Below are 14043 nucleotides of genomic sequence, written 5' to 3' on the forward strand. Positions count from 1 at the left end.
AGGAAAGGCCTGCCCAGGAGGGAGCAAGCTATCCGTCCCTGGGGGGTGAGGGTGAGAGAAGGGGCGAACAGGGTCCAGAAGGAATGCTGCACAGGGGACTTACGTCCTGGAAGGGGTTGGCCTTGAGACCTCGGAGATTCTTTGTCCTTAGAGCCTGGGAGCTAAAATTCTGTTCTACGACCCTAAAATTCTAGAGTTCTTTTTCTACGTCTGTGGGGCAGCGCCTGCCTACACCTTCCAGGAGGAAAGCCTCTGATGCCTATCTCCCTTTTCCTTCTTTCCCCCCAACCCCCCACAGACATAGACCTTCTCCCCTTGGGAGCCGTTCTGGAGAGAATGTTGCAAGTTCTATTGCTGCCTCTTCTCCAGAATGATTTCATTTTTCCTAGGAACTTCTCCAGGCTTAGGCTGGCCCAACACACAGCTAGAATCCTCCAACTTTCTCTTCCTTCCTCTCCCTCAGTATCTCGTCCCTCCACCCAGGTGCCAACTTTCCACACCTGGGTCTCCTTCTGTTTGACTACGGAGGGCCTCAGTCCAGAAATGTTCAGCCCTTGCCCACTGTGTCCCAGGTCCCACCTCACTGACCTCTCCCCCATCTCCCTTCCCTCTTCCCTCCTCCCTTGTCCCTTCTCTTTTTCCCAAAGGTCTAGGGCAGGGCCATCTGTGGGAAGAGCCCCTCTCTAGGCACAGAGGTGGGGCTTCAGCCAGGCCCTCATGAAGCCCCTGGTCTCAGGAGGGAAAAAGGGCCTTCAGGTGATTTGGAGAGTAAAAAGTAAATGAATATTTTACCAAAATTTTTAAAAAAGGTAAATGGGAAAAAGTCAGTCTACTTCACATGCCCCATTTCTCTATTCTGCCTCTCACCTTGACCCTGACATCTCATATCACCCATGTTCTCAACTATATTCTTGCGATTTATTCACTGAGCTTTGGGTTCTAATTCACTGAAGAAGCCTTTGGGGGCCAGCTGAGCAAATTCAGGAGAACTTCTCATACTCCAGCACAACTAGTGGTGTGGACAGCTGCCAAGGACCGAAGGTCTCCCACACACCCGCTCCTCTCGTATTGCGTTTCACTGAACCCTTGCAGGATCTTGGGGATGGGTCCTACCATTATCCCCACTTCACAGATGAGGAGAGCAAGGCTCAGAGAGGTGAAGTTGCCTCTCTTCTGATCTCCTGCCCCTGTGCACCCCATCTTGCCCTGGCCAACTAGAAGGGGCACTCCTGGGACCAGGGGGCAGGCCCTTGGGAGGGAGTTGGGTGGGACTAAAATGTGCCCTGGACAGTGAACAGGGTAGCGAGAGTGAGAGAGAGGTCATGAGACTACAGGATGGTGATGGCAAGGGGGACCGGCCTAGCTGACAGATGGAGAAACTGAGAGGGGCAGAGAGGGGCAGGATCAGGTTGGAGATCCCCAGCTATTCAGGTACCCTGACTGGGTCCCACACATATAGCTCGAATTTTCTAAGAAAAAGAAGCAATCCAGCTAATTGAGAAAAAAGCACTTTTCATCTGAGACTAAATTTGGGGAAGAATTTATCTTATGTTCCCTAAAAAAAGGAGCAAAGATGTTTGCAGAAGCAGCTTAAAGACTTGTAGGCTTTTGGGGCTGGAAGAGCCTCTGGTCCAGACTCGACTCCCCACCTCTCCCATTGGAGGCCTCCTGCAGCTTCTAGCCCATCTCCCTGTTCCATTGGAAAGGGCTCACCACTGCATGTCATGGAGCAGCTCTGACAGTGAAAAACCTCTGTGTGGAGCTGAAATCTCTGGCTATTGCTCTCGGGGGTGGGGAGATGGGCTGCAGGGCTGAGGTGGCCCCAGCTTGTGGCCTGAGGGAGGGAGAGCCAGGCCAACCCTGCTGGCCTTCTTTCCCATAGTGCCCAGCCTGGGCTGGAGCTATTTCCAGGCTGCATGGAGCCCTGTTCCTGCCCATCAGATGACTTTAACCCTGTCTGCGACACCAGCACCGGTGTGGAGTACCTCACACCCTGCCACGCTGGCTGCACAAGGGTAGTCCAGGAGGCTCCGGACAAACGCCAGGTGGGTCAGGCCTCTGGCTGCTCCCTCTGCCTCCCATGGGCTCTGCACTCTCCATCTCTGTGTGCCTGTCACACTCTCTACCTCTGAATGTTCTCACTCTCTGGCTCTTCTCTCTGTTGTCTGTCTTCTTCTGTTTGCAGATGTAGGATGTTATTCTTTCAATAAGCTTTCATTTCCAGCCTGGGTCCAGCCATGTGCCAGGTCTCAGAGCACAGAGGTGAGCCAGATCTGGCTTGAGCTGTCTGTGCAGGGGAGATGCAAAAGGAAATAACTCAGGAATTCCAGGGGCAGGAGAAGTATAGACAAGGATGGAAGGAGATACAGCCCATCTGGGAGGGTCCCAGAAGGCTTCTCAGGACGTGGCATTTGTGCTAGATCTTCAAGGATGATCAGGGAAACTAAGGAAGGGTTTCCAGGCAATGGGGGCTGGGGGTGGGGGTAGGGAAACAGAAGCAGAGATTCCGGAAGCAAGCACATCACATGGCATGCACACACATACACACACACACACACGTAAGTACAGTGTTTCAAGAAACTGCAAAGAACTTATTGGAGCAGAAAAAAAGTTTCATGGAGAGTAAGCAAGGCCCAGACAGGGAAGGGCCTTGAATGCTAGGCTGTGAGTGGGGACTTCATCCAAGGAGTAATGGGGAGACTTGGGTGGGTTTTAAGCAGGGGAGTGACTAGGTCAGATCTGTGTTTGATCACATTTGAGGCCACAGTGCGGAGGAAAGTGAACAGAACACAGTCCAGGAGACAAGAAAACCAGTGGGGAGGCTGATGCAATGAACCCATTCAGACAGTCAATCAGTCAGTCAATAAACCTTCATGGTGCCCCTCCTTTGTGCCAGGGCCTGTGCTAGGGGCTGAGGACAAACCCAGAGCCAAGGGGCCTTGCCCTCAAGGAACTCACAGGTGGAGAAAGAGGGCAGCAGCAGTGTGTTCTATGTGTATCTTAGAAAGGCCACCAAGACCAGCAGACTCCCCCTCCCCTCTCTCCGCATTGACCCCAAAGGACAAGTGGGGACAGGACTCACCTTCCTTAGGCCCCAAGGCTGGAGTAAAGCATATGTGTGAGGGTGTGGTGTCAGGTTAGTAGTTATGACGCCTCCTTCTCTCCAGAGTCTCACACCCCATCACACGGAACCCCTGCTGTTGTGTCCTGCTGGGCATCAGCATCTAAGCCCAAGACTCCTGCATGGAGAGACCTGGGCCCCAGTGGCTGGCACAGAGTAAAGCACCTGGTTGATGGTGCTTCAGAAGCCAGCCAGGTGCCACCTGAGCTGTGTAAACTGTTTGCATTTGGAATAATTGTAATCCTGGGTTTTCCGGCCTCCTAGTACTCACTGTTCTGACCTGGTTTGAGTTCCCTGAGACCCTGGCAGCTGGGGAAGGATCTCCAAGAGGACAGTGAACTCTTGCTGATATAGGTCCCTGAGCACTGAGGCCAGGCCACCTGGTTCAAATCCCTATTCAGCCTCTAACTGACTCTGTTACTTTAGGTAAAATATTTCATCTGTGTCTCCGTTTCCTGGTCTGTGAAATGGAGGTGATGGTATTGAGTACCTACTATATACCAGGCACTGTGCTAAATGCTTTACCTAGATAAATTCATTAAATAGTAAGTGAAGATCCACATGACAAAATTCACGAAAAGCACTTAGCACGTGCCTGGGAAATATTAAGCATGGATTAATACACACTCCTATTATGCCCATTATACAGATGGGAAATGGAGGCCCAGGAGAGGACCAAGCATTGTACAAAGTCTTAATGCCAGAGCTAGAACTAGAACCCAGTGCTCTGGCCTCCGAGCCTGGTCCCTTCTCCAGAGCATCCTCAGAGGTTGTGTTGGGTATCGTGTTTGAAGGAGGGTGCAGCTGAATCCTGGTCAGCACTCAGGAACTGTCACCTTGGCCTGGAATTGTTTCTTGGCTAGCCTGCCTCCTCAGGCCAGCTGCAAGCTCCTCAGCCCAGGGCTGGGTCATCAGTGTCCAGCACAGCTGTGCTCAGTAACTGTTTATGAAGTAAAGGACCAGGGGAAAGATGGGGAGAGGTGGACGGCTGCTGGCATCTAGAGCTCAGGGGGTAGGAATGAGTCCCCATAGAGAGTAAGAATCAGAGGCAGCTGGACAGATTGAAGGCATTCGTAAGAAGAACTTCCTGCCATGGAATTAGATAAATATGAATGAAGGGCTGGGAAAACTTCAAGAGAAAGGCCTCTAGTTTTGTGTCCCTCCCAGCAACCTTCTGCCTCTCAGAAAAAGAACAGGATATTTCTCTTCCAGTCACCTTGCCTTGGCATATTTCTCCACATACCTGTCCCTCTATTGTATCTCCAGCCCAGTGGGTTGCTCAGCCTGGAGTGAAGGTCCACATGGCGTGTGCTCAGGAGGGCATGCACATATGACAGCATAACCTTGTCATGCAGTGAACGGAGCATCCAGGCACCCAAGCTGCAATTCTAGGCCTCCAGTCTCTGTCTCTCTCTCTCTCTCTCTCTCTTCCTCTCTGTCTCTCTCTCTCTCACCTTGTCCCAATTCTACCTTCTAAATATCTCTCAAATCAAAACCCTCCCTGACTCCCTACCCCTTAATGGACCTCCCCCATGAGATCCATCCTCTTGTAGCAGCCAGAGTAGCATTTGTACTATCAGGTCTTGTCTCTCCCAAGCTTACAATCTTTCTGAGGCTCCTGGCATCTGCCTCAGGGTTTACCAGCCCTTCTCTCATTGGAAAGAGTCTGAGGCCATCAGGGATGGAGGTTAAAGGCCCAGAGGGTTCCAGCTGCCTGGAGCCAGCCAGGTGACGGCTAAGAGCTGATGCGATCCCTGCACAGGTGGTCTCCCAGCTGAGGCCAGGGGCCCCTGGGGCACGCTGGTTGGGAAACTGATCTATGGGGCAGAAAAGAAAAGCCAGGGCTTCCTTCCTGTCAGTCGCCTCAGCGCACTGTTGGTCCAAACCAATTCTGACAGAATCTGGAGGTTTTCCAGGCCACCTGGGGGGAGTGGGAATTCAGGCTGCAATCAAATACACCCCTACACCAGCCTGGGGACATTCCCTTGCTGTTTGGAAAGGGGTTAGCTTTTCCTCATACTTCATTCAGGCTTTGGAAGGGTCCCAGTTTTCTGGGGGTCTCCCATCAGACCTTCCATCAGGCAGAAGGGAGGGCTAGGACACTTCCTCAGGCCCCGTAGCCCCCCAAACCTCAGAAAACTGTGTTCCATCGTACAAAATTCTGCAAACACCTTGTGGCCAAAGCCTGTTTCAGGACTCTGCTCTCCTCTGAGTTTACCTCACTTACTACTGAACCTGAGTATTTTTTCCCTTTCTGCCAGCTCGTGGACATTCAGGACAATGTTTTCAATACTTTATTCAGCATTTTAAATTGTCAGCAGGATGATTGGCAGGGTACCCAGTCCACTGTTTTTCTGGAAACAGCAGTCCAGATTCTCTTTTGTGTCCAAGGCTCTTCACGTGTTGCCCCAGCGTACCTCCCAAAGGCCTCCCCTCTGTCCTTTCATGCTTGCATGCACTCTGCTCCCAGCAGGAGGAAAGGTTGACTGGGGTCTTATATGCCACTGTGATTTTACATTTGACTCTCCCACTACTCATTCTGATTTTCCTCTTGGTGAACTCCTATGCATTCCTCAAGACCCAAATCCAACACCCCTTCTTTGGTGAAGCCTTCCTTGGCCCTCACCTGCTGAACCAGGACTCCCACTGTACTGTCTCTGTCCATCTTGTGCTTGAATCTCTCCCTGAGAATCTGCTCTGGAAACTAGTGCCCTGGAACACCTCAGTAAAGCAGGAAGAGGAGACACTAAACTGAAAAGTCTGAATTCCTTCCCCCAAAACACTCTTTGCTGCTTTGAGTCCTTGCATAGACAGCCAGGAATTTGGAACATTCTGACATCACCAGGTGAAAGAATGAGTATATGCGGTATGTGAGTTCGTATATGTAGTGAGTGATATGTGTGTGTGTGAGAGTGTGTGGGGGTCTATGTGTGGTGTGTTGGGGGTGACTTTCTTCCAGTTGCCTCTCCTTTTTCTCTTCTCCATGTCCTCTTCTCCCCACAGCCTCATCCCAGGCTCAGCCCATTTATGTGCAGATGTGCAGATAGCCTGTGTCCAGGTACCTGTCTGGCTGCTCAAGGCATCCTGACTCAGCCAAAGGGTCAGAAATCCCAGTGTCCAGCCAGCTCTGCCCCAGTGTTTTTGTGTCCATGGGTCTCTCATAAGCCTCCTGGGGCCTCAGGCCCTTGACCAGCTGCTTGTCCTTGGAGGTTCCTGAAGCCTCTTTTTCCCCCCTCCCTACTGTAGGTCTTCTACGCCAACTGCAGCTGCGTGGCAGGGGGTGGCCCTGTGCCAGCGGGTTCCTGTGACTCAACCTGCAGCCACCTGGTGCTGCCCTTCATGATCCTGGTCAGCCTGGGTGCAGCACTGGCCAGTGTCACCCACACACCCTCCTTCATGCTCATCCTAAGGTGAAAGCAGGGTAGGCCAGAACTAGTGGATACCAAGAGATCCTTAACCATAGGCAGGACAAGGAATCCTGAGGGAAACCTTCAAAGAAGAAGGTGTCCTGGGCCCCCACAGCAGACCAGGCTCTCACTGTCCTGTTTTCATCCTCATGGCAAACTGCTGAGATGAAGTTTTCTCCTCATCTTACAGAAAAGAAAACTGAGGCGCAGAGAAATTCAGGAGCTAGCCCCAGGTCATGTAGCAAGGAAGAGTACTGGGGCCAGGACCCCCAGCTCAGGCCCTGACTTGCTCCAGAGGAGGGAAGGCCATACCTAAGGCCATGCCCTGGCCTCTAGTCACAATGAGGAGGAAGTGGAGGAGCATCACCTGACTCCTCACCCCAACCTACCAGCAGTGAACCGGCCACAGATGGTGCATCTAGAAATCCAGACCCCATTAATGTGGTCCATGACTCTGAATGCCACTTCAATAAGCACTTATTAAGTGTCCACTGTGGACCCAGTCCGTGCTGAGTACTACCTCTTGGTCAAAGATCTTTCTGGCTGTTGTCCTGCTGGGACCGACAAATTGTCATCTGAGGCCAAAGTCAGCATATCCTGGGGTGGGTGGGGACTGTAATAAGAGGACCTCAAAGCAGAGTAATTCCAAATTTTCATTATGCTGAGGTTATTTTATTCTCTATCTGTTTTCTAGAAAATTAGAAGGGGGATGGAGCACCTTACAATATAAGAAGGCACATAGAACTATAAAGAAGGCTGGCTGTAAGAACAAAAGTAGAGGAATAAGATGTCCCAGCAGGCAGTCTGATTAAAAGGAGTTAATACAGGCAGTGTGCTACACAAATTCTGACCCCTTACATCTATCGACTGTGGGGTCTTGGCCAAGTCACTTAACCCATCTAAATATCCTGTCTCCTTATCTGTAAAATGGGTCTAATGTTTTACCCACCATATGGGGGTGATATGGGGGATACAGCACAGAATGACTGAGCTGTAGAAAGTACTCCACAAATGCCAGCCCCTGTGATTACTTAGAAGAAACCAGTGGTTGCCAGGGCACCCTAGGCTGAGGCATTACAGATTGGGGAAGCTAGAGGGCGTGTCTGGCTGCCCAGCTCCAGGTTTTGCCAAGTGTAGGGTGAAGGGGAGAATTTGGTAGGACCAGAGGGTGGGGAGAGAGGAGATGTATCTGTGACCAGGAACACAAGGAGGGTAGCCCAGGGCCCTGATGGTCAGTGGTTGTGCCTAGCACATGGGGACCTGGCTCGGCAGGTTGAAGGGAAACAGAGTATGGAGACTGAGGGCAGGCTGGGGCTGGGCAGTGGGAGAGAGGTGGATGGTGAGAGCCCCTTGAGGGCTGAAATCCTCTCAATCCTCATATCGCTGTATCCCTGCTTGTTAGGGGAGTGAAGAAAGAAGACAAGACTCTGGCTGTGGGGATCCAGTTTATGCTCCAGAGAGTTTTGGGTAAAGAACCTGCTGGGGACCACTAGTCCAGATACCCGCTGTGTGCTGGGCCGGAGGGGTACAGGGATGAGTGGGACCCAGTCCCTGACCTTAGGGTTCACTGGCCCACAGGGTCACAGATCCAACCTAGGTACCCTGGAGGTGGGTGTGCAAGCAGCTAAACAGCCCATCAGGGAGACATACCTGGGTAAATACCAGGGTAAAGGGTGGGCTTGAGGGCTGAAGAGTTAATGGGCTAAGAGGCCCCCAGTGGCTCAAATTCCCTGAAGGGGTTATATATGCCAGGGAGTGGCAAGGGGGTGGGTGCAGGTTCCACTTGTTCCCTGAGCACCTCCTCCTCCAGCCTGGATGCCCAGCCCTGTGATCCATGGCAGTGCGATTGACACCACCTGCGTGTACTGGGCCCAGAGCTGTGGGCGTCGGGCCGTCTGCCGCTACTATGACCACAACCTGCTTCGAAACCGGTGAGACTGGGGTTGGGGCTCCCAGGAGGCTGTGGGAAAGTTTCTGGAAATACCCTCAGGGTTCCAGGCAGAACACCAGCAGGGAGGGAAGGTCCACTGACATCCACCTGTAAGGTGACAGGTGCTCTATCCAGTGCTGAGCTCACCAGTCCCACAAGCTATATACCCTATCTCCCCCTTTGATGGATGAGGAAAGTAAGATTTAAGTAAGTGGCCCAAGGCCACACAGCTGGTAACTGGCAAAGCTGGACCTGACTGAAGTCTGTGCTGGCTGAGTGTGGGAAGAATCAGGGGAGCAGCCCAGCTATAAGAAAGACAGGGAGTTAGGGTAGGGTAGGAAGATGGCTCTACTGAGGACACAGAAAGCCTTGGATCCAGGCCCAGCTCTGTCTCCCTCATTGTGAGACCTGCCTTTTCTGGGACTCAATCTTTCCATCTGTACAATGGGGAGCCCAAAGATACCTGAAGGCAGAGAGGCTGTTGGCCCTGGGATGGATGGGCAGTTGGGGAGAGGGACTTACTAGCAGGGCTGGGAGCAGGGAGCTTGTCACTTCCAGCTCTGAAAAGCACATGGTTCCTGTGGACTGAGATTGTCCAGGAGGGCTTCCTAGAGGAGGAAAAGTCAAACAAGAGCCTTGGTGAATTAGACAAATAGGGGAGAGGGCATCCTCCTTTTCTTGCGGCAGATGAAGGTGATCCAAAGTTGCAACTGTCAGGTCCCTTGAGCCCTTAGGAAGACCCAGAGAGAGGCAGGGCTGGCCCAGGCCATGAGGCAATCAGGACAGGGCAGGGAGGATGCCTAGGCTTCTGCCCCCCCCCCCCCCCCCGCCCCAGGGCTCCTTTTTCAGTCTTTAACCCCTTTCAGGGAAGGGCTCCCACAGGGGCCAACTCCAGGGGTTCCCTCATTTCCCTAACCAAGGCCATGGTGACAAGGTCCATTGCCATAAAGCTGGAGGCCTCTCCCCTACAAGGTCTCAATGTCTCCAACTGTACAATGGGTGATGATTGCTGACCCTACTCTGCTCCAGCCCAAGAATATCCAAGCCCTGAATGCGGAGGTCCTGAGTTCAAGGTCCCTTGTTTCTCTCAGGTTCCTCGGCCTCCAGTTCTTCTTCAAGACAGGTTCACTGGCCTGCTTCACCTTGATTTTGGCCATCCTAAGGCAGCAGAACAAAGAGGAGGGGACCAAGGAGACCATACCCAGCCCTGGCCTACAGCAGCAGCTGTTAGATTCAGGGCCAAAGAAGGAGCCTGAGGAATCCAGAGTGTGAGCTGTCCCAGGGCCCCACCCTGGCGAAGAGTGGCAGCTATGGCGAGTACCTCCTCTAAGCCCTTTGCCCGAGATTGGGTGTTGGGAGCTCTGTTTTCCAATTCTGAGTCCTTCATTAACTTGCTGTGTGGCTTTGGGCAAGCCACTGACCCTCTGTGGGCCTTTGCTCATCTGAACCAAAGAGTTTGGGGGTTTGCTGTGTTGGCCACTTCTGACGCATGAGGGTTTTCCCCCTTTCCTTCCAGCCAGACAGGCTGACCTGAAACAAGGCTTTCCTGGGTGGAAGGACTGCATATCTTTCTCCCAGGGCCCTAGGATAGAGAAGTGGACAATAGCAGGCCAGGCTGCCCCACACACTGGGTCCTGGCCCTGCTCTGCTGCTCATCTGGAGCACCCTCTCTGAGCCTCACCTTCCGTCTCTGTCAGATGGAGACGAAGTTGTCGGCTTTCAGGCCCCTTCCAGCCGTGACCATCTGTGTGACCAGGGTGGACTCAGATCTCTTCCCCACCCCTTCTCAGCCTGGAGGTGGGGCCAGGACAGCCTCAGTTAAGAAGCATCCACTTGGCGCCCCCTAGAGGCAGAGCCTTGAGCTCTGGGGAGACCCACTGGGGAAGGAACTGGGTCTACTCAGGACTTTCAGGCTGGGTGAGGCCTTCAGGAAACCTGGTGTGAGAGACTCACTCTCTGGACTCAGGAAGCCCCAGCCCTTGCCCTCAGGGAGCCATTGTCTGGGTGAGGCCTATTCTCTGCCTTAAGGGCTCTGGTGGAGAGGGAGACACACTTACGAATTTTCTAACTTCAAAGACCAAACACACTTAGCACTAGCTGTTACCCATGCATTGCCAAGATTTCACCCATTTGAACTGAGCCTATCAAAGTGACTGTGACTTTTGTGACTAGAATCCTAATTTCACCATTTCCTCCTGGATTTCTGATTCTGTGTCACCTGGGACTGTGTAAATAATGTCTGGTTCTGTAACACCAGTGTTTTAGGGTAAATTTGATGTCGGGGTTGGTGTAAGAACCTGTTCTTTGTAATGCCCACATCTGTAATGCTGGGAGCAGTAATGCCTAGCTCTGTGTGATGAGTGGGTCTATGGGATGCTTAGGTATGAACAAACTGGTCCTTGTTTGTATCAGGCCTTGTCTTGCCTTGTCTTGTTTTATAGCCAGTCTCATCTGACCTGGTTATCTCCCTGGGATGGGGAGAGTTTTCTGATCTGTTCCCAACCCATTCTGTTGCCACACATACCCGACCCGGCTGGGACTCGCTGCTTGGGAGGCAGGAGGCAGGGAGTTGTCAGCAGGGGCTTCCAAAACCCTGTATCCATCCCTGTGCTGGGGGTTAGGGGAGAAGCTGGGGGGCTGATTCTAGCCCTCTGCACAGCTCTCAGCTCTCAGTGGCAGGGCTTTGAGGCTATCCCACATCAAAGAAGACGGAGGTTCAGAAGTTCTAATTCCCATTTTTATTGGGAATTTTACTGGTTGATACAAATATCTGAGCCTATATTTATCAATACTAAGAATTTCAAAGTCTCTTCCAACAAGATGAGGCTGTTGGTATGTTCATATTCCTTCTCCTTCCCTCCTATTTCCCAGGTTCTGCAAAAATAATCTGGAATTACAGATATAACTTATTATTATATTTGTTCTTGCACAGTGTCTCTTCTATTACAAAGATCCTTTCTTACAAACTGCATTACAGTCTGCAACCACCATATTATTTCTAGTTATGTAGATTTAAGTTTTACTGCATTCATTGCTCACCATTATTTCTTGTATATTACATCTTTCCCTATCTGTATATTGTGGTCTAATTTTCTTTTGTGTTGGGTACTTCCTCCAGTAATGGTTTCAGAAATGGAATAAAGTCACGAGACTTTCTGAGTCCTCACCTGTCCAAATTGTCATTCACGTTTTACAGAAGAGGAAACAGTTCAGAAAGGATAAGCAACTTGCCCAAGATTGCACAAAATAAATGGTGGAGCCAGGGCTAGATCTAGATTTTGTGGGAACTGAAGCTTATACAATCTGGAGAGATCTCTTTAAGAAAAAGAACACAAAATTAGGTAAGAAGGTGAGTATTTACTTAGAATGAAAAAAGAAGTCAAAACAAATATATCATACAATTCAGGAAAATAGCATAAGATTTTTCACTAACTGCTGTGCACATTGCCAGAAATCTTCCCCATAATGATTGGAAGTTTTTTTGCACAGACTAGCTTCTGGTTGTACATTGCAAACCTGTTTCTCCTCTATTGTTCATACACTTCCAAGGCCAGGCAGCAGAAGGCACATTCATGTCACAAGATGACCTCTGGATATGATACCTTGATGTCACAATGCCAAATGAGTTGGATTGTGGGTAGGAAGATTCCTAGAAGCCGTTCTCTATACAGAGGTGGCTAACAATGATTTATCCATACACAGAGGTAACTGAGAAACACATAAATATATCCCAATGATTCCAAATTAAATTAATCCCCAACTCTACTCTCCCTTAGCCAAACCCCAGAAATGCCCATGTCAGCCACCTCATGTAAAGGGAAACTGGGACACAAGGGAAGTTGGAGTGAAAAGAACTAGCAATCTAAACCGATTGTAGTGAATGTATCTTACCTTTGCAAATTTCCCAAGAAAATGACAACATGAACATATTGCAGAGGCTTCTCCCTGGGCCTGCGAAGAGGCTCTGATGTTCAAGCAGCATTAGCTTCACACTGAGTCCACCTCTGCATTGAGCCAAGATTCAAAGAAGATGAGATGCTTGTGCTTAAAATCATCCAGACTGGCTAGAGTGAGGAGATTCCAGGAGTAATCATAAGGGAGACGTGGGCTGAGAGCCAGAAGTGGAAAAGGTAAGGGTCAGATGTCTTCCCAGGGACTGTAGGGGCCCAGGGAGCAGCCCTCTTCCCTGATATGGCCTCTGGCCAATGAGGAGCTGCAATTAGTTGTGTCTGTGAGCTCAGTGTCTTCTCACCCTGTCCCCAGGAACTGGAGGAGAAGGTGTTAAGTCCCCCTGCTAGATTCTATGGTGGTAAAAATCCAGCAGAGAACAGGACTAGACCAGAATTGACATCCTGATGCTTGTCCTGGAGACTCATGCAGGGAACTTGCAGGGCAGACAGATGCCCATCAGGAGCTGGGAGCCAAGAGCCATGATTGGAGCACAAATAAGTGAGCAAAACCCCACAGCACCCTCACCATTCTTTGGACATGTTGAATTCTTACCCCCTAACACACCCCTACATGAGCTCTTCCCTCTGCCCAGCTGGCTTTCATCCCCACCCCACTGCTTGCCTCTCCATCCCACTTAATGAAGCCCTGCCCAATCTTCCAGACACAGCTCAAAGGCCACCATCTCCAGGTAGGCAGCATGCTATAAGCAATGAGGAGCTGGGGAACAACCACTTTAGAAAATCCGATAAAAGGTACAGACTCTCCATTAAAAATGCACACACACTTATACATAATTGTGCATCTGATTTCAGAGGTTGGGAACCATCTGAAGCCTGGCTGTAGACCTTCAGTGGAATGGCGTAAAAACAGAATTTTAGAGTCGGTCAGATTTGAGTTCAAATCTGGACTCTGCCACTGACTCACAGTGTGACCCTGAACAGGTGATTTAACTTCTCTGCCTCTCCATTTCTTCACCTGTAAAGGCAGTTGATCATTCCTATCTCCTGTCTCCCAAAAGTTGTGAAGACCAAATAATGATGGCATACGCAATCATAGGCAGTGCACCTGATGATCAGTGTTTGTAAGTTGCCTTTCCCTGCTCCCGTCCCTGAAAGAATTTAAGAGGCACATAGAGCATGGGGGTAGGAGCAGGTGGTGAAGACTGAGGACGCATCACTGAGGGGAAACACACTCCCTTTGCCCTGCCCTGGCTGCAGCTCTGCTTGTCCCCTAATCTCTCTTCCACTGTCAGCCAGCACTCAGCCAGCCCAGTCTTATCTCTCCCCACAGCCAGCCTGGGACAGCTTTCCTCAACCAGATTTACATTTTTATTGATTTTCTTTCTCCCTCCCAGAGCAGTCTCTTCCTTCTGCTTCCCCTTTAGCTATAAAATGGGCTTACCCTTGGAAATAGCTTTTCTTGGGCTAGCCAGAAAGTGATGGTTCAGGGGTGAATTCATTCACCATTCATTCATTCATTTATTCAACCAACCAACAAATCCTGCATGGCTGCTCTATGCCCCTGTGCTGGCACTGCTGGGGACACAGCCATGTGTCCAGTACAGGAAACTCCCAGTGTAAGCAGACAAGCTGGTAAATAGTAGCAAAAGTGAGTAGTCATATAGGAGAGGGAAG

At 50.7% G+C, this 14043-nt stretch overlaps 1 protein-coding gene across 3 annotated transcripts in view; it reads left to right on the forward strand.

Annotated features, from left to right (window-relative positions):
- SLCO2B1 (solute carrier organic anion transporter family member 2B1) overlaps nucleotides 1-10871 on the forward strand; it is a 48140-nt gene extending 37269 nt beyond the window's left edge. For all 3 annotated transcript variants that reach the window (XM_010989645.3, XM_010989627.3, XM_010989651.3), the window contains 5 exons: nucleotides 1883-2045; nucleotides 6368-6531; nucleotides 7931-7995; nucleotides 8339-8459; nucleotides 9550-10871. In XM_010989645.3, coding sequence (XP_010987947.1) covers nucleotides 1883-2045; nucleotides 6368-6531; nucleotides 7931-7995; nucleotides 8339-8459; nucleotides 9550-9730 — 694 coding nt within the window. In that variant the 3' untranslated portion in view covers nucleotides 9731-10871. The remainder of the gene's footprint in view (nucleotides 1-1882; nucleotides 2046-6367; nucleotides 6532-7930; nucleotides 7996-8338; nucleotides 8460-9549) is intronic.
- The last annotated feature ends 3172 nt before the right edge of the window (nucleotides 10872-14043 follow it).

Source organism: Camelus dromedarius, chromosome 12 (assembly GCF_036321535.1).
Source record: "Camelus dromedarius isolate mCamDro1 chromosome 12, mCamDro1.pat, whole genome shotgun sequence".
NCBI lineage: Eukaryota > Metazoa > Chordata > Mammalia > Artiodactyla > Camelidae > Camelus > Camelus dromedarius.